This window comes from Solea senegalensis, linkage group LG14, assembly GCF_019176455.1.
Source record: "Solea senegalensis isolate Sse05_10M linkage group LG14, IFAPA_SoseM_1, whole genome shotgun sequence".
In the NCBI taxonomy this organism is placed as follows: domain Eukaryota; kingdom Metazoa; phylum Chordata; class Actinopteri; order Pleuronectiformes; family Soleidae; genus Solea; species Solea senegalensis.
In genome coordinates, this window is record NC_058034.1 from 19,898,725 (window position 1) to 19,924,050 (window position 25,326).

At 41.1% G+C, this 25,326-nt stretch overlaps 1 protein-coding gene and 1 long non-coding RNA gene across 3 annotated transcripts in view; one reads left to right on the forward strand and one right to left on the reverse strand.

Annotated features, from left to right (window-relative positions):
- The first annotated feature begins 1,301 nt into the window (after window positions 1–1,301).
- Window positions 1,302–25,326, forward strand: part of adcyap1r1b (adenylate cyclase activating polypeptide 1b (pituitary) receptor type I) — a 29,767-nt gene continuing 5,742 nt past the window's right edge. For both annotated transcript variants that reach the window (XM_044044685.1, XM_044044686.1), the window contains exons 1-10: window positions 1,302–1,577; window positions 10,204–10,321; window positions 18,897–18,999; window positions 20,409–20,522; window positions 21,337–21,440; window positions 22,143–22,240; window positions 23,957–24,089; window positions 24,189–24,342; window positions 24,997–25,057; window positions 25,153–25,222. In XM_044044685.1, coding sequence (XP_043900620.1) covers window positions 10,265–10,321; window positions 18,897–18,999; window positions 20,409–20,522; window positions 21,337–21,440; window positions 22,143–22,240; window positions 23,957–24,089; window positions 24,189–24,342; window positions 24,997–25,057; window positions 25,153–25,222 — 894 coding nt within the window. In that variant the 5' untranslated portion in view covers window positions 1,302–1,577; window positions 10,204–10,264. The remainder of the gene's footprint in view (window positions 1,578–10,203; window positions 10,322–18,896; window positions 19,000–20,408; window positions 20,523–21,336; window positions 21,441–22,142; window positions 22,241–23,956; window positions 24,090–24,188; window positions 24,343–24,996; window positions 25,058–25,152; window positions 25,223–25,326) is intronic.
- LOC122781152 lies at window positions 3,016–17,125 on the reverse strand. Its single transcript, XR_006361764.1, has 3 exons — window positions 17,037–17,125; window positions 16,869–16,939; window positions 3,016–3,222 (listed from the first exon to the last, which is right to left on the reverse strand). It is a non-coding gene; the product is annotated as an uncharacterized LOC122781152 (long non-coding RNA).

Genomic DNA, 25,326 nt, shown 5'->3' on the forward strand with positions numbered 1-25,326 from the left:
CTGGTCCCAAGCCCGGTTAAATGCGGAGGGTTGCGTCAGGTCCAGGAACAGCATCCGACGTAAAAATCTCTCTGCCTAAACCAATTTTTGGGGCAACCCCTAAAGAGGAAGCAGCAGAAAGACCAAAAAAGTGTAGAAAAATGGGCAAAAGAAAAATCTGCATTGATTATTGGCCATTGGATGCCCTGATTTCTATTGGCATCATCCACAGAAAACCCACTTCTGAATCTCAATGGGAAAGTCATCTTGGGGAACCTAGGTCTGGGGAATCTTGGGAGGCTAAAATCTGCCCGTGACATGGATTACTATAATTCAAGATTGTGCATTGCATCACAACCCATTGGACTAAACCATGTAAACGCATCCCAGCAAAGTCACATACTGTACCCCCGTGTTCTGGTCTATAGACAAACTATTGTTGTTACACCTGAGCATTTACGTGTAACCAGGGCACAATTAAAGGGTATTGCTTTTCTCAGGTGGCCAACTTTAATCAAACACCCAACAGAAGACACAAAGACGTATGTTCCACTGTTACTGTTATTGCATGTTAGAGTTATTCAAATCTCCCAGATGTGTTCATGATGTAATGTGGGAGCTGTGGGCTTGCCGGTTAGAGTCCCTCACATCCAGTGGATAAATGGGTGTGCGTCAGGAGGTCTCTGCCAAATCAAATATGCAGATCATCTGCTGTGGCGAGCCCTGCGGAGAGGAGAGGCTGACCGCAATTATGTAATTCATGATGTAATGTCAATAAAATAATGGAAGGAAATAAAGAAAAAACCGCCTAAAACGGCGACAATTGACAGCAGTCTTTCATTTACTCGAGAGCTGAGAAACTTAAAATGTTCCTCACATTAACACACTAAGAAAAGTCAAGACAACTCATGATGATGATGATGATGATGATGATGTTCCAGGTTGTATGAGAAGATCCAACATGCACTTTGTTTAAAGACACCTTTTAGGTCTTTACACGCGCGCGCACGCACGCACACACTGTGCCATTACAGCATTTTTGCAGGTTCATTACATGTCACAGTCAAGCGAGCTAATCACACACACACACACACACGCTCTCTCTCGTGTGTGACTGGATTATTTAACACAACACGTTTATGTCTCTCATCCATCAAGCGAAATTGGATTTCAGCTTCCTCGCGCGCATGTGTGAGTGGAAGTGGAAGAGAGAGAGAGAGAGAGAGAGAGAGAGAGAGAGAGAGAGGATGGGGAGGGTGGTGGAGGTGGTGGTGGGCAGTAGTTGAATTGAAATGCTTGGTGCATTCTTGTGTTGAGGGAGAAGCGAGCAGTCCTCCTCGGATCCGCGCGGTTGTGATCCAGCCTCTCCGCACAGAAACGGTCGCGTCGCGTGCAAACACGCAGCGTTCACTTTCAGTCCCATCTGAATTTTCGGATGGAAGCTGCCACCGGGGATCCTTCTTGCACCCTCGCGGCTCCGTGTGCTGGGTTGATTTGTCCCCCCTCTTCCACCTCCACCTCCTCCTCCTCCTCCCTCTGCGGAGCATCCGCCGCGCACAGAGTTGCATTTGGAGAGAACGCGCGGGACACAAACAGCGGTAAGATCAACCAGAGATCGATTCGTTTATGAGCAAAATGTGTTATTTTGGGATTCAGGTAATAAAGCTTGTGGAAAAGGTCTGCAAAGAAGGTAGAGAGAGAAAAAAAAGAAAGTCATTTGCGTGCCGGTGATCTTGCGGCATGCGTGTCGCTCCTTCCCATGCGCACTGTGCGCAGAGACTGCAAATATTTGTCATCAGATTCCACGTGAGATTATGTATGTTCTTTGTATTTGGGAATAGAAGAGGGGGAAAGAAAACACTCACTGATCCACGGAGCGTGTTTAAAAATGCATGACCCATATACATATATAATATATATACAGTATATATATGAATCCATATGCATGAGGAGGTTCACTCTTTTAAACGCTGCTGAATATTAATGATGCACCGACAGCTCATAATATGTGATGCTCATGCTGGGCTTTGATCAGCTGCTTCCTTTATGTGACACTCTCTCAGTAAATGATACACACAGAGCACATCATTACACCACTGCTGCTCTGTCACATTGATATTACTCTTAAGGTTCTAATAATTCTGGCTCCTAGAAATCCAGGCCTTTGGGTGAAAGCTGCACGTGAGTGACCTTGTAATTGCTGCCCACTGTCGTGGAATCATAGTCGCTGCTCTGGTTTTTCCTCCCTGGTTTGGAAAGAAAAGAAGAAAGAAAGAAAGAAAGAAAGTGGTTCACGCAATTTATCAGCTGTGCGTGTGTAGGCGTCCTCTTGCTCACAATGTAATGTTTATGAATGTTTGTGCAGATCTTATCTCTGGAAGTATAAGAAAGAAAGAACGGTGCATGTCGGTAACTCATTTTCTGTTTGGACGGATAACATCGCCCCTGCAGCCATTTGTTGACATTCTTAATGCTCAGCTGCAGCCTCATTCATAAAGAGTGATGAATGAGTGCCACATATCCTCCACAGATCCTCATCCAAGGCCAGATGGATGCGATTAGGACCGACTGCTTCGAAAAACCAAAAAAAAAAAAAGGTGATGAAATCAGTTCATGTGGGAGAGATGTTTTCAGATCCAATCACCTTCACTTGACAGCACCGTACGTGTGTGCACGTTTGAAGAAGAATGGCTCAAACGTGCAGTTCACAGTTCACATCTGTCTCGGCACAAGCGCGTGTACGTCGGTGAGACGCTGCCACTAAAACCCCCGAGACAAAACATCCAAAGCACATCCAGAGTGTGCCGATGTCTCCCCTCGTCTCAGTGACACTGACATTTAAATGGTGCGATTAAGCCTCGTGGTGCTGGCTGGCCCTGAGCGGCAGAGGGGAGAACATTAAGCGTCGTGCCCACTCTCGGCACGGCGGCCTCGCAACACGCCCAGCGTCGTGCACGAGTGGACACGTCGCGTGTGTATGAACACCCGTGCAAGACCTACATATGTGACTGAATAGATTTGAGCATTGGTGTGGATTATAGTGACGTGTCTGGTCTGGAATAACCTTTACCTAGTCCCATCCTCATGCTTGACGGTCAGGGACCATGGTAGCGTCCAGTATCGGTCTCTTCCAGTCCTTCCTGTTTCTGGCTCTGTGCGTGCACTCTGCCAGTGGTTTACCCATCCAATCTCGGATGCCATCCTTGGTTGTCTGCCGCGGCTCCTTCTACCGGCAATAGTCCCCTGTAGGAAAGGTCCAGAGGACATTACAAGGATCAGATAGATTCTGCGATACAGTGGTGCAGTGGTTTTTCCTGCCAACATGGCAGAGTAAACAAACGTCAGTGTCAAATACCAGCCTGGTCTCACAGAAAAAGAACCCCAAAACATGGCCTTTTTAATTTTCTGCAACAATGCTGCATTTGTACGGCCCTAAAAGAACTTGGAATATGTTGTTCTCAAGTTTTAGTTGGAAAATTCTCATTCGTTCCTCAAGCAGCAGACCAGTGTTAGAGCAACATGAGACCGAATATCACATGGTGTCCTCCCAGTGTGTTTTAATGGCGCAACACATGAGATGCTTTTTAAGGATTTTATTGTGTTTATGCTAAAAAAAAAACCCCGATGATCTTTCCAGATAAGATAGTGGCCTTGATCTCTCGCAGATCATCACTTGATTTATTAAAAGGTTATCATGGTGTCGTTGCCTACCCTAACTCTAAAGGTTGGCATCTGGTTTATTGGGATAAGAAAGCACAAGAATGCAGAATCACAACAGCGATGCGAGGTGGAGGGAGAGTCACGACTCAGGGTTCAGTGCCTTCAGGCCTCAGATACTCAAACAAGAGAAGATCTTTGCATATAAACTATGGTTTGATCACAATCCAAGGGTTTGTCCTGTACATTTTCCATGAGAAATAATACTCTTCTGTGATACTGACAGTAGTTCATCACACCGATATGCGTTTGTGCTCGGGGTTGAGTTGAAGCGACTGCAGACTCTCAAACAACAGAAACCTTAAGCCAGTAACTTGTATCTTCAGCGCTGTTTCACCCAAGTGGTGCAAAACACACGGGTCACTTCCGCGTGACGAGGGCCTCGTCATCCTCACCACGTTCCCACGTGGAAACGGCTTCACATGCTCGTGCGTGGCCATCTCCGTCTCTCATTCCATTTCAGTTTTCCTCTGAGCTCTGTGTTGTCTGTGATGTGTGGCTACCATATAACCTCAAGCACATCTCCATGGTTACCATCATCTCTCTTTTGTAGACTCAAACTCGAGGTTTCTTTTGGAACACTGCAGAAAATGGGCAGATGAACCCTGATGGGGAATTTCCACTCTGTGGACATTCAGATGGAAGAAAGTATGACCTGGTACTCATGTACGTGAATAAATGATTGGTCATGTGGATGATGCTGATTGTGTTTCTACTTTTAGGGGGAAAAAGGTCAGTGCACAGCTCGTTATTCTCCTCATTCAGGAGCTGGTTCTTCGGGTTCTGGTCCAGTCTGAGTTTGGATTGTTGAGATGATGTGAGATGTCCATTAAGATTCTCAGTAATCCAGGTCGAAGTTCTCCAAAAGTGTGAGCTGATGAAAAACTATAACTTTACTGTAGATGAACAAGAACCTTCGCAGATATCTGTAGTAGTTTGTTTGTTACTAGGTAATCACTGAACACACTTTCTGTCTCTCTGTTTACCAGCGTGACCAGAGAGCGGCTAATAGCAGGTCAGAACGTTGCTGTCACAGAGAACACTAATCTCTGTGGTTGCTGTGGTTGTGTTGAGTCCAAATGCACAGGATCCCAGTCTGATGTAGTCTGTTTAAAACCAGCCCGAGGGCAACATACAGTTCATGCGTTGACATCACTGACTGGGAGATTTCATTTTTCTTTTTTGAGGTCCGTCCCCAAATTGTTTTCCTGGATCTTCTCAACGTTGTAGTTTGAATGTATGTGGAAATGTTTTAAATAAAGTTTTATTCATTTAACAAATCATTCGTTCGTCAAGATATTATGGCTGTAAGTTCAAATTTTCTCTTGTCACAATTTATGTTGTGATTCGGGTCAAAAATGTAAAGTTGTGGAAACACTGAACTTATTACTTAGTCATTGAACTCTTGTTACAGTACAGTGGATATCTGATGTGGAAGCTGAGCATCATTTTTTTTAATTAAAATGCATGTGTAATTAATTTATGTTTGACAGGCTATTAACTTATTTATTATAGAGTTGAATTATTGAGGAGGACAACTTGCAAGTAAGTGTGTAGACCTCCACCAAAGCCACTCCTCTTTTTTGACAATGCACCAACATAATGTGATCATTTCTTCCTTGGGCCATAATCCCGAGATTATTTCATCCTCATCCACCATTTTCCTTTAGATACTATTCCTTATACATTCATGTTCTACTTTTTTAATATATAGTATATCACTGATGGAAAAAACAGTATCCATTGTACATCTGCATCTGCCTCGTGCTGTAGCAAAGGTTCATAGTCTCTGCGATTGAATCATTGATTCATTGTCAATTCATAAAACCCCCCACTAATTATTAACTTTAATTGCCTCATTAGTAACATTTCTTAAACGTAAATATCAAAGAGTGAGATTCAGATAACTTCATTGATCCCAGAGGTGCAATTCATTTGCAACTTTCACCCCCGATTACAGTCACACGAGCCAACAATCAATAATGTGACATGAAGGGAAGGCAGGGATCGACAGACACAGGCCAGTGAAGGACAAACAATTAAGCTGCTAATAAGCAATTCAAATAAGAAACTAAATCACGGATAAGCAGACATTTGTTTGCTGAATTGTTTTCCTCATGATTTTATGGATGAAATAATCTACAGATTCACTGACGATGAACATAATTGTTAGTTACAGCTGCAGAAGCAGGTGTGATCCAGCTGCTTCACATGCTGTTTAAACAATTATCTTTTTTTTTCTATGTGGCTCCCTGAGGGATTGTGGGAAAATCAGGACATAATTGGAGCGAGAAACCAGGACAGTTTCTCTCTATGTATGTAACATGTGCTCCTCCCTCTCCCTGCCCAAAATAATGAAGACTAAGTCATGTCTGCGTGTATTAATTCCTCCCATAGTCTAAATATAGACTTGAGTGACTTACTGTGAGGTTCAGTGGGAATTAGTCCAACCCAGTGTTGGATTAACACGTGAGATGATGATTCTGGGGGCGACAGGGAACAGTTTATTGTCGTTTTGGTTTGTTTTTCCCTCTTAAATTCTTGAGTTTTTGATGTGGGTAGAGGAGTTAGCGGTGGTTCAAGTGAGAGGAGGATTAGTAGGTGCGTGCCTTCACAGCAGCAGTTGTCCAAACCCTGGTGTCCCGACAAAAAACCAACACAAAGACGCAGCAGCGTTAGGTAGCTCGTGATCGCTCCATCTCTTCCTCTGCATCCCATCACTGGCTCTCTATCTCTCTCTCCCTCTCTCCCTCCCTGATAGGTGATCATTAACAAACCCTCGCTTCTCATTTCCTGTGTACTTGTTTTCTCCCGAGAGGAACCGTCTCTCTCTGCTCTCTCTCTCTCTCTCACGACACCAACACCCACTCAAATTCTTAAGACATTTTTCCTCCCTCTCTCAGCTCTGTGCACTTTTAATGTCTTCATTTTCCTCTCAGCAACTTTGCACAGAGGGTATGTATTGATGTCTACGAGTGCTGTCCGACTCCACAAAACGTGTGTGTGTGTGTGTTTAGTTAGGAGAGGGGAACAAGCTTGTCTGTGCGTGTGTGTGTGTTATTTTTAATTATGTGTGTGAAGCTTCAAACATTACACACACTAAGGCTGACAGTGTTGAACATGAAAGCCACAGAGACTCATTAAGCCACTGATTACAGCTGAGGGACACGAGTCCTGAGCAGCTGCTACACACACACACACACACACACGCACGCACACACATGCGCACACAAACGCTTAAAACAAATGTATCCTTTTTTACATTTAAAGGACAAGATATGTCTCTTTTTTTTTTACGGATGAATAAGACTCAGCCTCACCTGTGGGCGTTGATATTACCACCCATTATGGATAACTCTGTGATATGTAGATTTTCAAGAGATTGTATTGGTGGAGGAGGTGGCACCTGATAGAACAGTGGCTAGCATTGTTGCCTCACAGCAAGCAGTGCGAGATTGGTTGGAGATGACTTCTTTATGTAGATGAAGATAGTGTTAGGAAGAACTTTGTTGGATGGATATTTAGTTTCAATTAAAGTCACACACACACTTTCCAGTATGGGCATCAAGGTGAGGTCCGAGCGAAGGCACTATGGATGCGAGGACCACCATTTCTGCTATGCTTACAGATAAAAAAGGCTACATTTTCACACCATATGACGCCCTGACACCAGTTTCCACTTCAGCTTCTTAAAAAATTGAATTTAAAAAAGTCACGTTAAATCAGTATCACCATTGAAGTGAGGAAATTCTCAAGAGGGAACTGTTGGATTCATTTGTGACAACATTTTAACTACTGTCTTCCTAATGCACAAACACACATACACACACACACACTTGCCACTTTTCTGAGGACCTCTCTGAAACTTTGAGAGAAGCCTAAAAACAGCCTCTAGAGGCAATTACAGTGAAAATAAAGTGAGGACCGGCTAATATTACCACACAATGGTAATTGTGGTAATTGTTTTTTTATTTGTTTGTTTTTTTAAACCCAAGGTTGTACAGCAACCTTGGGTTTCTTTAAAAGCGCTTTATAAATCAAAGTCATTATCGTTATTATTCTGATCATTATTATTATTATCAATAATAATAATACTAATAATAATAATAATAAAAAGGTCCTTATTCCAAAGGTTAAAAAATCACACTGGGTCTCACAAAGATAGCTATGCCAACACACTCGCACCATCAATGGTTTCACAGTTTACATCAGTTTCCTGTTTTCTGAGATGTAAAGTGATGATTTTCTGTGCTTCTGTACTCAGGCACTCAGCATAAAATCCTCTTCCATTTTTCTATGGAAGAACATCATCATCAGCAGCTGTTGTTGTGGTGGTGGTGGCTCAGGGCTGGCAAAGACGCTGCAGACGCCCCTCATTCATGTCACGTCTAGCAAAAATATGAATGAAGGTACTGTGTTTGTGCAGCGCTGTGATGTATTTGCATTCAGAGCTCAGGACTCAAAGTAATACAAGTAGAAGAGTTTCCTCTTCAACTGTTTCTGCTGAAATATAGACTGGAGATGAGATTTTTAGTTCAATCTATGTGGAAAACGTGGGAAACTGTTAATGTACTGTTATTAATTTAATTGTGCAATAATGAGACACTTATGACTGATAATGTACATGCATTCAATAATATACACTTTTTGTAAAGCAAAATATAATTTTAGATTAATAATTGTCTTGATCTATACACATCTTATGCTACAGACTGAAGACTGTTTTATTATTCATCAATGTTTTTAAGGAAATTCACTCGTTACAGCAGCAAAAACAGTTAAGATTAGACAAAACCCAAGACGAGCAAGGGTTAAAGAAAGGTAAAAGAAAAAGCCATGGACGTTATAAACATGGAATGAAGGCGAGAGAATATTGCACGTTGCAGGTAGATGCATAAATAAATACAGTGTATTGTCAATGAGCAGACTCAGTAATATAAATATTATAATGATTCAGACACAGCAAACGTTGTGGTTTATTTTAGATTTTATTCGATTATATAACACAAAACTGTACCGTCATCTATTTTACCTTTACAGATTTCACGTCACACCTAGAATTTTCTTGGCTCAGAAACATTTTGTCACATGATGGGAGGAGAGATAAGCGACTGTAACAGACTGAACAAACATGACAGTGTGTGTTTGACAGGTGTTTTTTTTTCCTGTCTCACCAACATTAAACATTTACAAGCCACACAGCTGCAGTTCTGGCAACGTGTGTGTGTGTGTGTGTGTGTGTCGGTGGGCGGAGCAACACAAAAACAAAACATACCCAGAACATCAAAAGAGTTTGTGGACTGCAAATGAAAAAGCAAGGACTTGATTGAACATCACTGTCATTTTATTAGTTAACTCTAATGAACGTCGGTGTCAGGAGAAGATGATCTGTTTACAGTCGAGGAGCAGAGGAAGCAGCAGAAGGGCGATCCGTGTCCATGTGGTCCACTTCAGATCCAAACTCTGCAGCTCTCTCAGCTGTTGCTCCTGACAACGGCAGGAGGGGCTTTGTTGCTGGCAGAGCTTTGGTGGAGCACGGCTGCCAAAACTGCCGAGCTCTCCCAGCGGGACGAGGCCCGAGCGCTCAGTCCTGCTCGCTGGCTTTGACTCGCGTAAAAAAAATCCCTGCACACTTGCAGTGAGTGACACAAATACACGGCGGAATCGTTTCAGACACGCAACATGACGTGTTTTTGGCCACGTCACGGTAAAATGACAGTCCGGTTTCTTGCCGTCACTGAGAAAAAATGAAGTAATAGTAGCAGATGTCCTGCTTTTTCTTCAGCACTGGGAAACCAAAAAGAAAAGGAAAAACTGTCCAATTTTGTTTCTTCTGCACAGAAGACGAAAAAAATATGTCCATATGAGGAGTTGTGTGTTATTCCCACGGCAATTTACCATGGGTGCACCTGCGGCACAGATCTGTGCCGTGTGAGCACTGACACCTGGAATTAAGATTAAGATGTGTCTCCCGGGACCACACGTGCTCAGATCTGGACTTCCCCACATCATCGAATACGGAACATTCAGGATGGATTTTAATACCAGATTTGAATGGGGATCATTAGGCTGACTGAATGAATGGGTGCTGGTATTAATTGGTCTGTCTGGTCTTGGTCTGTTCACGTGTTTGCTGACTCTCCTGTGAGCGCTCTGTATGCAAATCCCAGATTTTTGTTTGTTTATTAATATTTCATGATTGGCTTCACCAATGAAAATGATTCAGAGAGGAGGATAATGTGTTTGTTGCATGCATTATCCAGCGAGTCTGAGTCAGAGCCAGGGCCAAATGGAGTTTAATGGAGGTTTGTTTTTTTTCCAAAATTTTCTATGCGAGTGCTTCCCCAAAATTGATCTGCTCCACAGAGAAGCTGTAAATACAGGCACTTATGGAGCATAACGTATGGGAGGAAGAGACACTCTGCAATGAGTTGTTTATGTCCTGGTGAGAAATAATAAAGGACTACGTGCCTCTGAACATCCCACACATTTGCTTCTTCTTTTCAGATCCTCAAAGGTGAGCAGTGCTGTGGCTGTTCAGGCTAAACGCTCGACTGAAGAACACAAAATGTCTGCTGCAGACATCAGACCACTTCTCCTTGCACTCCTCCTCCTCCCTGCCTCGGTAAGCCGACTTTGTTTCCTCTTTTGTTGGACCTTTAAAATGAGTAATAACATCTTTACTAAAGCGAGACACAGCAACAGGTGGAGCTTCACATGAATACATTCAACACCAAAGGACCGAGGTCTGATTTCCATGCACTTGTATGGCCATTGTTAAAGTAACCAAGTGCTTGCATCAATAATTCATTAATCCGTGTGTGTGGCAGAAGTGCAGAGAAGGATGGACTGTCTTTTTATTTATTTATTCACTGTTTGTTCAATGTTTTTCCTGAATCTGCGATGAGGGAGGTCCGCTGTTCCCTCTGCTCATCATCCCAGAGCTGAAGTGTTGTCTGAGAAACAGGCATTTGAGAGGAAATAAGAGAAGATAACAAATGAGCAGTGGTTTGCATTTCGTCCTCACAGCAAGAAAGTCTGAGCTTTGGACCAACGGCCTTTCTCTGTGGAGTTTGCATGTTCTCCCCGTGTGTGCGGGGCTTCTCTAAGGGTTCTTCCTGTCTTCCTCCCACAGTCCAAAAACATGCAGAGGTTAATCGGACTTTTTAAATTGAACGTAGGTGTGAATGGTTGCTTGTCTTTATATGTTTGACCTGTGCAGGACCGATGACCTGTCCAGCCTGTCAGCTGGGATTGGCTTCATTTCTCAAAGTCAGACTAACCCGTGGCGTCGTGAAGCTTCAACCGTAGCTCGACTTAAATGTTCATAGAAACAGAGAAACAGGGCGTAAACAGAAGGGAGGGCATCTTTGAAAGTAGGGGAAGAATCTGTCACATGATGATGACACCATCACAGATCTGCAGACATTTTCAAAATCCATCATATTGTCAGAGCAGATATGTTTATAACCTGAAAATCTGAGCACCTTCAAACTCAATCAGAAGCCAATACCCAGCATGCATTGGTGTAAATATTCAGCAATATCTAACATAGGTTTAGGGATGGGACAATACCACTTTTTTGTGTCCAATACCGATATCAATAGCGATAATCGTCATTTTAGATCATTTATGAACGCATGAAGCTGTTAACAACACATTCATTTGTGCTGAGTCATTTCAAAGACTCAGCACAAAGAAGAGAAATTTACAGACTGAACATGACTCAAAGACTCAGCACAAAGAAGAAATTTACAGACTGAACATGACTGTTGTTTTTTATTTACATTTTCCATGCTTTACTTGGATTTTACATTTTTATCTGTGCGATATGTGATCCAGTCATTTTGACCAGTATCAGACTGATAATGACTGATTTCCATCCCCATATTGGTTATATCAGGTTGATATTGGGTAATTACAACTACAATCTACATAACAAAGGATTCTTACACATGAGGATTCAAACAACAAGTAGCAATTTATATTTGCTTCAAAAAGCATTGAGATCCTGCACATGTTTTGAAATAATGTTTCCTACAGAGAATTATTCATAATTCTCAAAATGGCAGGAGGGTTATTATTTTTACACTAAGGGTTAAAAGTGCAGGATTACTCTATTTATTCATAACATAGAGAACATATTGAACCTGTATGGAGCATCTCTTAGCGTAGTTTTCTCCAACATTATCCTGCTGTAAACTCTACCCAAGTTTCCCTTCATTCATTTGAGCAGCGCCACCATGAGGAGACATGAAGTAGTGACGCCCGGCGAGTAAAAGTATTAGGAACTGTTTACTTTAGAGCGAAATATCACCAAATCAATATTTTGACCATTTGTATTAAACTGGTGTTGCACTGAATGTTGGGTGTGGAAACTTAACATGACAACATACTGTAGTGACGCAGCTAAATTGAAATGTTAACATGACACTCCAATCATCGTCTGATCGTTTATAGGCATAATTATGCAGCAGCAGCAGCAGCAGCAGCACGCGCTCAGTCATGTACATGTTCATGTGCTGTGAAACCCGCTCCTGCTGAGCAACTAAGTAGATAAAGAGTTAAGAGTTAAGTGATTTAGTGCAGGCAGATGTGACACTAACTGACGGGAGGTCTCACAGCAGAGACATAAACACATCGTCTGAACTCGTGCGCTAAACTTTCCCAGTTTCCCACAGTGTGTCATCTGTTATCTTTTAATTAAGTGGCAGTGTGAAAAGGCTGGACAACAGAGCTGGTCACAAATCATGGACGAGACTCTAACCAGATATTTGACTGATTTTAAAAATAACAGATACATTATTATTAATGCACATTCAGTAGAGGCTGCAAATTAATTAATGTGTGGCTCCACTTGACCTGAATGACACATAATGTCACACATTATAAAGTATTGTCAGAATTTACAGCTGTAATTATATTAAAGTTGATATTATTATGCTTTAATTTGTGATTAGCCTACCGTCCTGCCCCTATTTGTGTTGCGTGTCCTAGCATGCTACTTCAGCTCACCAGCTAGCGAATGGTTTCCCAGAAAGAAGCTGACGTTTCCGTTCATTACTTTACTGTAAAAATAAACAAACATACAAATATATGTCATTCGTCTCATCATATCATTTTAAACTGTTTACATTATCATACAAACATAAAAATGTTTAAACTTCTAGAAACGAGTCTGCAAGCTTAATGCTAATTTATATAGGGAATTACATTGCGATGCTAGCGGTTAGCATGTAAGGATTGGCAAACGTATTTTGTACTGTAATCTCTCTCTGTAGATGAATGAAAACATTCTCTAAACGCAGTTTTACAACATCTGAACAAAAATGTGCTCACTAAAAACCAGAACATCGCAATTAAAGTCCAATTTCTAAACCCATCCCTTTCTCTCTCTCTCTCATGCCGTGGTTGTTAGAACTCTACATTACTACTATAACATTTAAAGGACTACTTCACTGCACAAAATTACAGTTTTTTACTAATTTTCAGAGATAAATGGAAGTTATTCAATCCTCAGACAGTGAGATCTGAGATACACGTCTCATTCCCACAACAACAGAGGAAGTTGGGATTGAAAGTGATGATGATGATGTTTTTTTTGTTTTTTTTTGTTTTACCAGCGCTGTGTGAACAAGGGTATTAAAATGATTACAATGATTTCAGTGAATCATCTGAGCATTGCTTCTGGATAAACAATAGAGCTGTTGATGTCTATGTTATACGTTAAATTTAACTTTGCTGTTGAGTGGTTGGAAATTGTAAAAAAAAAAAGCCTCCCGTTTGTCCTCTAATGATGATGAATCTGCCAATGTCAGGCAATTACATGAGCAGCGCCGCTACGATGTGTTGTTTATTGCAGTCGTCGTGACGGATCAGTACTCCGAGGTTTCATTTAGGCTTATTTATGAAAACAATACGACTTGTATTATACGTTAAAATAATGCATTTTGCAACGCACGCAACAGTAAACACAAGGCAGCACAGCTTTAGTGAAGCTGGTCACTGACATTAAATCAGGGAACTCAAATTACCTTGGGGCCACCGATGTCCTAGTCTGGGGCACGGCCAATCAAGTGGAAAAAAAAAGCGATTCATATGAGCTTAAAATATCACGATCATATATCATGATCAAGATAAATATTTACGATGCAAAATTAGTGGATTACTAAAAACGTGAAATGGACTGGAGGGCTGCATGTGGCCCCCCTAGTCGATATCCTGTGGCCCTAATGTTAGAATGAAAACTGGCCCGTCAACAATATTTTCATAATAATTCTGATACATTGTAAAATGTCAATATTTCAAAAAGTCAATATTTAATTAAGTATGAGCTTGTCTAGCATTTTAATTACAGTCGTCTACATGTCTTTATTGATTAAATTGTTTGATATATTCATTTAGTGATAAATATATATCATCATCCGGAATATTTTTCAATGCAACATCATGATGGTTGATGAAGATATCATTTTTAATTCCAAATCATCATTTTCAGGCCCATGCAGTGACGTATTAAACGATTGACCAGACTAATGCAGTGCAGCATCACCAAGTAAGATCACATGACAGCAAATATAAGTAAACTTTACTAAGAGCGATGAGCCGATACTGGACAAAAATCACTGGATCAGATATCGGACAGATAAAAGTGTGAAATCTGATACAAACCAAAAACCCTATACATCACATGCTTCCCTATGCACAGACTTTAAAATAGTAAATACAAATCAGCAACAGCATTTTAGCTGAGTCATGTGGTGGGCTGTTTATTTCTTCTGTATGAGAGAAGAGCATTTGTTACACAGTACATTTACTAACAGCTTGAAATGGCAGAGATGTGTTATTAACAGCTTCATAGCTAACTGAATTGGACACAAAAAAGTGGTATTGTGCCATCCGTGTTGACTATACGGCATGCAGTGCATTGAAAATCTGTCACATAAGACATCATGCCTTTATTTATGTTACATGTCATGATTTCTGCTCTGCATTCAATACTTAGAATTCTTTGATATCCAAACTCATCCTAAGCCTGAATTTTATACATCAAGAAATGCCTTTAGTATTTCATTTTCATTTTATTTTTTACAGTGGGCATGTGCTGACCTTTCATGTTAATTAGCCCACCTTTTTTTATTCAGCGACTGCAGTGAGCTGTATTTCCCTTGATCAATACATTGGCTCCTTCTTTAATTAAAAACAAATTTCTTGTAAGAAAATGTCTCGGTGGAAATAATACGCTTAATTAATCATTTAATATGCCATTAAAAAGAAATGAATGAATGAGAGGAGAGGAGAGAGTGCAGCGCCTACACTCTGAATCCCAGAATTTTAACCTCAATGTCAATAAATGAATTCAGCAGGTATCATGATCTCACACTGTTTCTACTGCAGGTGCAGATGTTGACACACGTTGTCCCTAACCTTAACCACAAGTTGTGATAGCTAAAGTCTTTAGAAAACAGATGTGTGATTACTCTAGGTGGTCACGTTGTTTAATTTAAACAATATTCAGTCGACTGTGGGGAAGAGGGTTCTCTTAGTTAACAGATGTTCACATATCTGATTGACTGACTCTTTAAATGTCATTGCACACTTATTAAAAAGAAAAACATCCACATGCAAAAAGAGCTGTCTAAAATAATAAACCAGTAACTCTGTTCCAAAGAGTTTCCAGAGAATTTAAACTCAGTCGACAAGCAAACAAAGACATTTGCTCAGGGTTGTTCAGCTGTCTCTCTTGTCTCTACTGTCTTTTACCCCACTGGACAATGTGTTACTCACCACGTCGCCTACTTTGAATGATTTAAAAAGTTGCTAAGATTCAAATCAAGAAAAATGATTTGAATCTACTTAGGGAGGAGCCAAGGAGCTAAACACCAACATGTTCACTCTTTAGCGGGGACCAAAGCAAGTTATACATCTAAATGCTTTGTTATCAAACCACTTGTTTAACAAACATGTAAAAGAAGCGACATTTTCAACATTTTGGTCAGAGTTTGATGACAAACTGGTTTAGCTACAGTCCTGCCCTCTGTCTCCCTCTTTCACCATCACTGGTACTGCAGCCTCACAGCAGGAGTCTGTTCTCCTTCTCCACTTCATTCCCTCATCTTTAGGCTTTCTTTTTTTCTTTTAAGTGTGTTTTTGCATCCAGGGAAGATGCACTTGCAAAACAAAGACGCCTCAGTTACTTGTAACCCTTTTGTTATGATGTAATAACTGAGCACAGGTAAATGATGATCAATACTAAGAAATGGACCAATAACAGAAGACTACAAGGTACAAGCCCTTCATTTTTAAATGCCCAAAAGACACAGGAAACACTGGTTGGAGTTTGTGTGTGGCCACTTGTTATTAGTGTTTATTAGGAAGCATTAACACCCTAGGGAAGACTCTCCGGATCTCTGGAAACCTCACACGAATGGATGTGCCTGGGACCTCCTTTAATGATGTCACCAGGACAAAAAACCTGACCTAAAAATAGGTCAAATAACATGTTGAATTATCGCCAATCAATAACACTCCTCATTAACTGGCTTAAATCATGTTCAAAAAGTTGAGTTGTACAACTTTTAATACAATCTATCCTCAATTCATTTACATTCACAGTGCATTTTTGTAATCATATTCAAGTATTCAAACAACTGTAGTTGCATTAATAACCATTTCAAAAACTAGTAACAACCAAAATATCATTTTACAAAAATAAAACATATTACATAGTATCCCTTTAATTTGGTAGAAGATTGCAATAAATGTAACTTATTCGTGGTAACTTAGAGGCATTAAGGTTTAATGTGCTTAATTATCTCTCCTTGCACCGGTAACATAGAGATAATGCACTAAAAATTGACTTCTGTAATTACCACAATAATAACATAACAAAGGGGGATGTAATAACATCTTCCAAATAAAATCATCGGCATTTCAATAAATTGCATCAAACACCAATTGACTATGCCAACACAGTGGCTAAACTCAAGTCAATAGGCTGTTAGCATACCAAATGAAATCGTCTCAGTTGGCTAACACCATTAGCACCTTTCCACGGCTATCTGCGCCGATTAACATAACAATCAGCTGCCTTACAATCAACCGAACAGGTTACACATGAAAATCAGATGCATTACAAACAACCGAACATATTAAAGAGTGTTGTCACTCACCAGGTAACAATCTATAAATAGGTACTTCACCTCGCCAGATCCGTGAACATACTTCCGTCTCTCACGCTGCTCTATAAAGTTTAAACGTAACAGTACCGAAATCAACAACTGTTTAACATAATCAAGAATTAATATGACTTTGTTTAACAGATTATTTTCATATCTTACCTGGTGGATGCCACAGGTTTTAATCCTATTGTGATCGGACAACACACGAGGCAGCAAACGTAAACATGACCGCAAACACGACCACAAACAGGAAGTGATGACAGACGATTTCAAAATAAAATGAATTGTTTACGAATCATCTTTTCTTCAAAATAAAATGAATTATTTATTTATTTCAAAATAAATGGATTGCTTTCAAGATTTTTTAAAGACTTTGTAATGACTTTTTAAATGAATTTAAATTAATTGTTTATTTCCCAATTCAAATTAATTATTTTAAAGGAATAGTTTTTGTTTTTTTTTAACAAATGGATGTCATTTTAAAGCCTGGGCTACATACTCACAAGTGAACAGTCATTTTTTTATTTAACCAGTCTTTTTCAAGGGTGTCCTGGCCAAGATAGGCAGCAGCAAATACGAAACACCCGACAGTTACACATTTAAAACACAAACAGAAACCAAATAAAAGAATCCAGATTAAATTTACAAGCACATTATGAAAAACAAGTGCATATTGTGGAGTCAGCCTCAGTGAAAACGCTCAATGAACTGAACTCGGTCAGTTTCCAGTCTTTCTGCAACATATTCCATGCAAAAGGTGCAGAATGGACAAAGGCCTTTTTTTTCAGTTCAGTACGGTCACATGGAACAGAAAGCAACAAATGTTCTCGTGATCGGAAACAAGTACGGATCAGCACTTCTTAATGAAATTAAAATCACTGATACAATGAACTTTATGAAGGGTTTTCGTATTTCATAGAAAATACTTTTCAGCTTTTGTTTTCATAATTCCTTTCTCCATCATTTTTCAGTCACTCCTTTCTAACGTATACAATGTGTGAAGAGGAACATTTGTTTTACACACATTTTAAAAGGTGAAGACAACTAATTACCCATTATGTTGCCATGAATGTAAATATGACGAGCTAGTGTCTAACATGTCCTTTAAGACACAATAACTCGATTCAACCATCTTTCAACAATCCTTCCCTCCATTTTACTGCTTTGTTTCACCTGCAATAGTAGCACTGCACTAACGGTGCCGTTGCCGAGAGCGCGGCGCATGAATCATCCGGCAGATTTGCGGCTGCAGAGGGACAGCGTCGACACTCGTTTCACACAGTGCCCCCAAAACCACTGTGTCTCTATTGCTGTAATAAAACAAATGTTCAGTGTGTGAGTCAGAGTGTAACCTCCCCGAGCAAGCTCTGTGCCAACGTCAGCTCATGAACCTCACAACTGCTCCCCTGCTGCACCTCATAAAAGCTGTGACGCGGCGTCTCCCGGACTGACGCCAACAAAGACTCCATATCATCTTCACTGAATTTGACCCAACTCTGTTTTCCCGGCCCTCTGCCCTCCTCCTCCTCCTCCTCCTCCATCACTGCTGAGTACCAGCGTCAGCCAGAGAGCGGCTGTTATGCAGGCGTCACTGGACGTGAACTCAGTGTGTGGAGTCACGGCTCTGTGACTCTGTGACTCTGTGGCTGCCGTTGTGATGACTCCTGGAAGAGTTCAAGTATCTGTCTGTGGTTTTTAACTCCTGGGAGTTAACGCCTGGCGTGGTCCGGTGTGTAAAGTGCACGGCTGAGCGACTTCCCCGCTTTGTTTCCATCAGAAAAAAAAAAAAACGCTTCACCTCTGGGTCAGAGAGAGACAGAAAGGCTTGTTTAATTGGCCGAGTGTGAAAACAGATCCCAGAGCGAAGACCTCTCCCACGCTGTGGTGTGAACCGCATGCTAAAGCTAATGAAGCCGTGCTCTTCCTCTTTACCTTTGGGTCGTTCCTCTCTGGTCCAATGTAATCGTCAGCCACTTGAAATGGCGGTTTCTTGTATTTACGCGTGTGTGTTTTCACCAGGTCTGGAGCCAACAGGTGCCCACGAACTGCGTGATCAAGAGGGAGCAGGAGAAATGCATGGAAATGATGGAATCCGACGATCCGGGGAACGATCCAGAATTCGGTAGGTCTTTGCCCACCCTGTCGCTGCACAGGCTAATTAAAAAACACACAAGATAACAAGCACATCTTCCATGCTAATGAGAAGGAGATAATTCACACTGTAAGAGTGTGCTGACCTGCTTGTCTGCAGATCATTAGAAAGAGAGTGTGATCATTAAAGAGAGCGAGGGGATCATTAGTTAAGACTTCACAGTTTGCCTGTACACACGTCTGTGCTTGATGTGGAGGACGGATCAAACTAAACTGGGCCGGCGCTTCACGCTGTGCCTGTGCTCCTCGACAGCGGCGTTTAGCTCTCAGCGTCTCATCGTCGTGACGATAATGACAACGCCGATGCAGAAGATGGAAGTTGATCGCCGAGACGGCGACGGACAGGCGTCGTCTCTCTCTGGCACATTAGATGAGTGATGAGTGGGAGCTCAGACCGAGACATGCTTTGTGACAGTGTCCTCCTCCTCGCGCTGTCAATGGAGCGTCGATGATATAATCAACCACAATTACTGCAGCTTTTACCATCAGCCAGATGATGTGATGGTGTTTTTACCATCTCAACAGACTTACTCACACTCACTGACTGTGTATGAAAATGATTCTTATCTTCTGGTTGTAAAACAAACCACTTTGAACCCCTAATGGCTCTATTTGACTCAGTGTCATCGGGTCGTCGTAGCGCGCCTGCGCCAAACTGCCATGACGTCGTTTATCTGGTTCCTCTCGTAAGCTACCAAGCACAGGAATGTTCACTTTTGTGGGTTTGATTCTTGTGTCGAACGTCGCGACATTTTAGTCTGGGCTCAGCTCGCTTGGTACCTTGCCAGAGCAGGTACCTAAAAAAAAAAAACAGGTATTAAAAGAAGCCAAAAACCCAGAGTAGAGTTGAGCCAAGGAGTGCTAGCACTGCGTCCACTTAGGTGCTGTGTTTAGCATCTGTTTCCCTCTAAATGGGACCAAAACTGACAAAATTGACATCATGTTCTTTTGAAGAAGACTTAAAAACTAGTAACTGACACCATACAGCTACCATGGAAATGTTTACAGTCGCCACCTGGTGGCTATTCAATGTATTCCTACTCCAGGGTTGGCTTCAGGCGGCAAACTGGAAGACTCAGCAGGTCTTGCCAAGTCACCTAAACTCGTACAACTTCCACTGCCCACCCCCCGCCCCTGCACTGCTGTTGCATACACACAAACGCTCCCTCAGGCCTTTTCTGGGCAGTGCTTTTTTCAGAAGAAGGACACGGTTTATAAATAATGTCATAGCATCACTGTTCACAAAATAATAACATCATATCTGTGTGAGAATCATATCTGATACCACATGAGCATTTGATGTCATGATGAATGAACATATGGCTCGTTAGAATGAGACAGCGTGTGTGTGTGTGTGTGTGTGTGTGTGTGTGTCTCCAGGTTGTCCGTGGATGTGGGACAACCTGACGTGTTGGCAGCCGGCCCAGATCGGCGAGGTAGTCGAGGTCAACTGTCCAGAGCTCTTCTCTCAGTTCATCAGCGAGGAAGACTACGGTCAGTTCTGAAGTTACCTTTAATGACCAGTAACCAGGTACATGAGGTGTTTTTAGGAAACTGAGTCACAGATACATTTGAAATTAAGGATGTATTTTATTTTATTAAGTCCTTTATTGCACTTTATTGCCATTGTTATATTGTGATAAACATGCAGTTATTTATTATTTATACCAGTGATTCCCAACCTTTTATTCTTCAAGTTTCCTTTTTCTTGTGTCCAAAATCAAACCAGGACCAGGCCAAACCTGAACCCCTGTCCATGCACACACACTAAAAGAATAAAGTGGATAATTACAAACACTTCTGTGCTAAAAACAAAAAGCAGTTGTAGGTTTTTGCTACAATTCCACAGAGTATATGGATTAAAACTGTCCTGTGCTTCCATAAAACCAAAACTTTTGAGATATGGTAACTTTTGAGGATATTGCCTTGTTTTCAGTGAGTCTTTGGTACTTTTATGTGTCTCAGACATTAGATATTTGTCCGAGAACCTCTGGCAGAAGGTCAGAGGTCACAGTGGTGTTGGTAATGAATAGCTGAATAAACACACATACAGTGCCTTGTGAAAGTATCCGGCCCCCTTGAACTTTTCAACCTTTTGCCACATTTGAGGCTTCAAACATAAATATATAAAATTGAAATTTTTTGTCAAGAATCAACAACAAGTGGGACACAATCGTGAAGTGGAACCAAATTTATTGGATAATATATGAGTTTATTTATGAAACTTTACTTGTTGTCTGTTGTTCTTCTCTACCTGGTTCCACTCTTGACATATGTTGGATTTTGTGCGTGTGTTGTGTTTCCTCAGAGGTTGGGAAGGTGAGCCGGAACTGCACTGAGTTTGGTTGGTCAGAAACTTTCCCTCATTACATCGACGCCTGTCTGTATGAGGAAGGAAACAGCAGCCATCCCGTAAGTTCACTGCACTCCTGCTGCGCTTGTTTTCAAACCTCACACGTTCATCGGGCCAAATTTAAACAACAACAACAACAACAACAACCTCCTCGTGGTTGTGAACCAGTCAAGCTGCAGTTTGTACACACCTGCCCCGTAAAGATCCTACACAATCTCTTCTTGTTTTTGCTGAAACATTGTCAAGCCATTTTCTGTAGCTGCTGTAAATAAGTGGAGCCCCCTGCCTGAACACGTGAGGAACTGCAGCTGTTTAAAAAACCTCAAAAACTAGCATGGATGGTCATTGATGGTCCTTATGATGTGATTTATTTCTTCATTTGTTATTTTTAACGCATAAATCTACAATGTACTTAAGTCCTAATCTATAAACTGGCATAGTGCATTTTAAATCAGTGACTAACTACACACTGTAGGCATTTTATTCTGTATTTACTGAATGAATGAATGATTGTGGTGATGTTGACCACAATTCAATAAAATCTCCTCCTTCCAAATCCAAATAAATGTTTGTGCCAAAATCAAACAATTGACCCCCCAAGACCGTCTTTCACATATTATTAAGCTCAAGTGACCAGGATGTACAGTACAGACAGACAGACAGACAGACAGATGGACAAAACAAAAACACCCTGCGTCTGTCCACTGCCACAGAGACACGGAGTAAAAACAGACATGAATGACATGTGTCTTGTGTTTCAGGACATGTACTACGTGTCGGTGAAGGCTCTGTACACTGTGGGCTACAGCACCTCACTGGTCTCCCTCACCACAGCCATGGTCATCCTGTGCAGGTTCAGGTGAGACTTTTGGTCGTCATGGCGACTGGAGTGACAGCTCGGTGGCAAACAAACATAGATGAGAACATAGATCCATTTTTGTTCAATCCAATCTTTATTATTCGATTTTTTTGGTGTTTGGCCTCTTATGCAGCTTTGTCGTCAACAGAAAAATGTGGACTCCAAAGAATCCCCACGTATTTGAGCTTATTTTTGAAGCTGTGCACTAGTAATTGAATTACATGCAGTATCTTATGTCCTGTACTGAGCCCTATGTGCTGAACCTTGGTGTTATCTTTGACTCTGCCATCATTCCAAACAGTTAATAAAAACTACACAGTATCTTTCATCGATGTAATATTTCTAAATTGAAACCCTTCGTTTCTAAGGTTGACTTTCATTTCATTTCAAGACATCGCGTCTTGACAGAGTTTCCTTTTGCTGCCCAGACACTGTTGACGTGTTTAAAAAGCAGTTAAAGACTTTTCTTTTTAAATTAGACAAGGGTTATTGTTGTTTTGTTCTCTTTTATTGCATTTTCCTGTTGTTGTTGATTTTTTGAGTACCCTGTTGGTATTGGATGCATTTTACTCGTATCGCCCCGTGAAGCACTTTGTGATTCCATATCTGTGAAAGGTGCTGTATCAATAAAATTGACTTACTTAATACAAATACTTCAAATACTACTAGTATTACCATAACAGCTACTGCCACCACTACTAATAAGTGTGTCAAAGTGCTAGTACAGCGTTGCACTGCCATTAATGCATACTAGTGGTATTTTAACCACTACAATTACTACAAGTACTACTCCTGTTATTATCTCTTTGGATGCTTGTTGCACTTTTACCTTGTGCTGTCAGTTAAGCGCATTATCAACGGCGTTAACGCAAACCCATTTTAACGGCGTCAATTTCTTTTATTGCTAGATTCGCGTTCTTTTTGGCCTAGCAAACTTTGTGGGTTTTTTTTTCACATGCTGTTGCAACAACTAGTAACGTTAGAAAAACACCTCACCGGATCTAGCTAGACTGGAAACAAAACCACAGGCACGCTGCACACACTTGTTTGGGAGTAGTAAGCTAACGTTAGGCTTTGAGCGGATAGCGAGCGCTGTGCGCTTCTCTGTCTCCAAGCGAGCTCTCCGTATCCAGCGCAGCCTGGATCAGTTCTCGATGCACTCCCCACATCCAAATAATGATGTGCTGGCAGACCCCCGAACCGTAGTAAGGAGACCTCCGAAGACCGCTAGTTCCTTTAGCTCGGATTAGCTTGTTATAGCAACAACACATTAAACCGCAGGACTCCGTCTGCGTTGAAGAACGGCACTTTATTCACAGCCTCTCTTATTATTGTGTGGCTCTCACAATAAGAGAAATAACTCACAATATGCAGGGTGACACAGATAATGTCTCAATAAAAAAAAGACATTTGCACAAAGCAAGACGATCCAGAGTTATCTATGACATTAATGCGATTAAATATTTTGACAGCACTACTTTTACCACATATACAGGTAGCAGTAATAGGCGTAGTACAACTATGAAAACAGCTATTCAATTCATTCAACCTCGTCACAATTACTATGAAAAGTGTGATAATAATCAACATATTATCAATTAATATCACTTCTTTCACCACTTTCACCAGTGAAGTGAGTGAGTCAGGACTCCAACAAATCAGGTGTCGTCGCCTTTTGTCTCCTTTAATCAGCGCCGTCGTGTTTCCCCTCCACAGGAAGCTGCACTGCACCAGGAACTTCATCCACATGAACCTGTTTGTGTCGTTCATCCTGAGAGCTATTTCTGTCTTCATCAAAGACGGCGTGTTGTACGCCAAAGAGGACAGCGAGCACTGCTTCATACACACAGTGAGTGACAGTGACACAGAGAGCTGAGCGCGTGCCAGCAGAGCTGTGGATTCCCAACACTCTCCTCTCTGTTGTCTTTGTCTCGTTCCTCTCCCGTAGCTGGAATGTCGGGCGGTGATGATATTCTTCCACTACTGCGTCCTCTCTAACTACTTCTGGCTTTTCATCGAGGGGCTTTACCTTTTCACTCTGCTCGTCGAGACCTTCTTCCCCGAAAAGAGATATTTCTACTGGTACATCATCATTGGCTGGGGTGAGGCATTAAGTACACACACAAACACTTCATCATATTGTGATATTTTCTGTTTTTAATATTGAGATTCATGTTATTTCTGATATTTGAAACTGTTCAGTGTTTTCTGCAATTCAGGGCTTTAAAAGTATATTGTTCAGTTTTATTTGAAGCATATTAAAAGGCCCCATTTGTTTTTTACACTTTATACTGATTGTTTTTATTGTATTTTAAGCCGGGGCAGTTAAATGTCACAGTTAACTTAAAAAATATAATTGTTGTACATGTTATAAACCACTGTCCCATTCAATTTAATGACCTCGGGGGTCAGTAAGTCCAACTTTTTGAGAAAAATGTTTCACATAATTTCAAAATAAAAGTTTTTGTTTTGAAATGAAACAACGACTTATTCTTAATATAAACATATTTATAATGGAAAATTAATCTTTTAATCAAAGAAATACAGAAATTACATGATATTAAGTGGTGGGACACATGGAAATGATTGGGGGAAGAAAATCGATGAAATCAGAAGAGGAATACATCGTGATGCAATTGAATCATGACAAAAGCCTATCGTCAAATGTCTCCTGTTCATTGAATGCATCACTGTTGTGCTGATGTTCATTGAATGCATCACTGTTGTGCTGATGTTCATTGAATGCATCTCTTCAGGGACCCCCACGGTGTGTGTGACCATCTGGGCCGTGCTGAGGCTGCACTTTGATGATATCGGGTGAGTCATACACACACACACACAAACACACACACACACACAAAATCATCCATGATGTGTTGCTGTTTGATGTGACTCTTTTTTTGTGCTTTCAGGTGTTGGGACATGAATGACAATGCTGCCATCTGGTGGGTGATAAAGGGACCTGTGCTGGCTTCCATCATGGTACGGTATCTATCCATCTATGTGAGGAAAGTGGGACATTACAACATTGCGCGGACGCTTGATTTTGACACACATTTCCTGTTTGTCTCCCCACACGCACACAC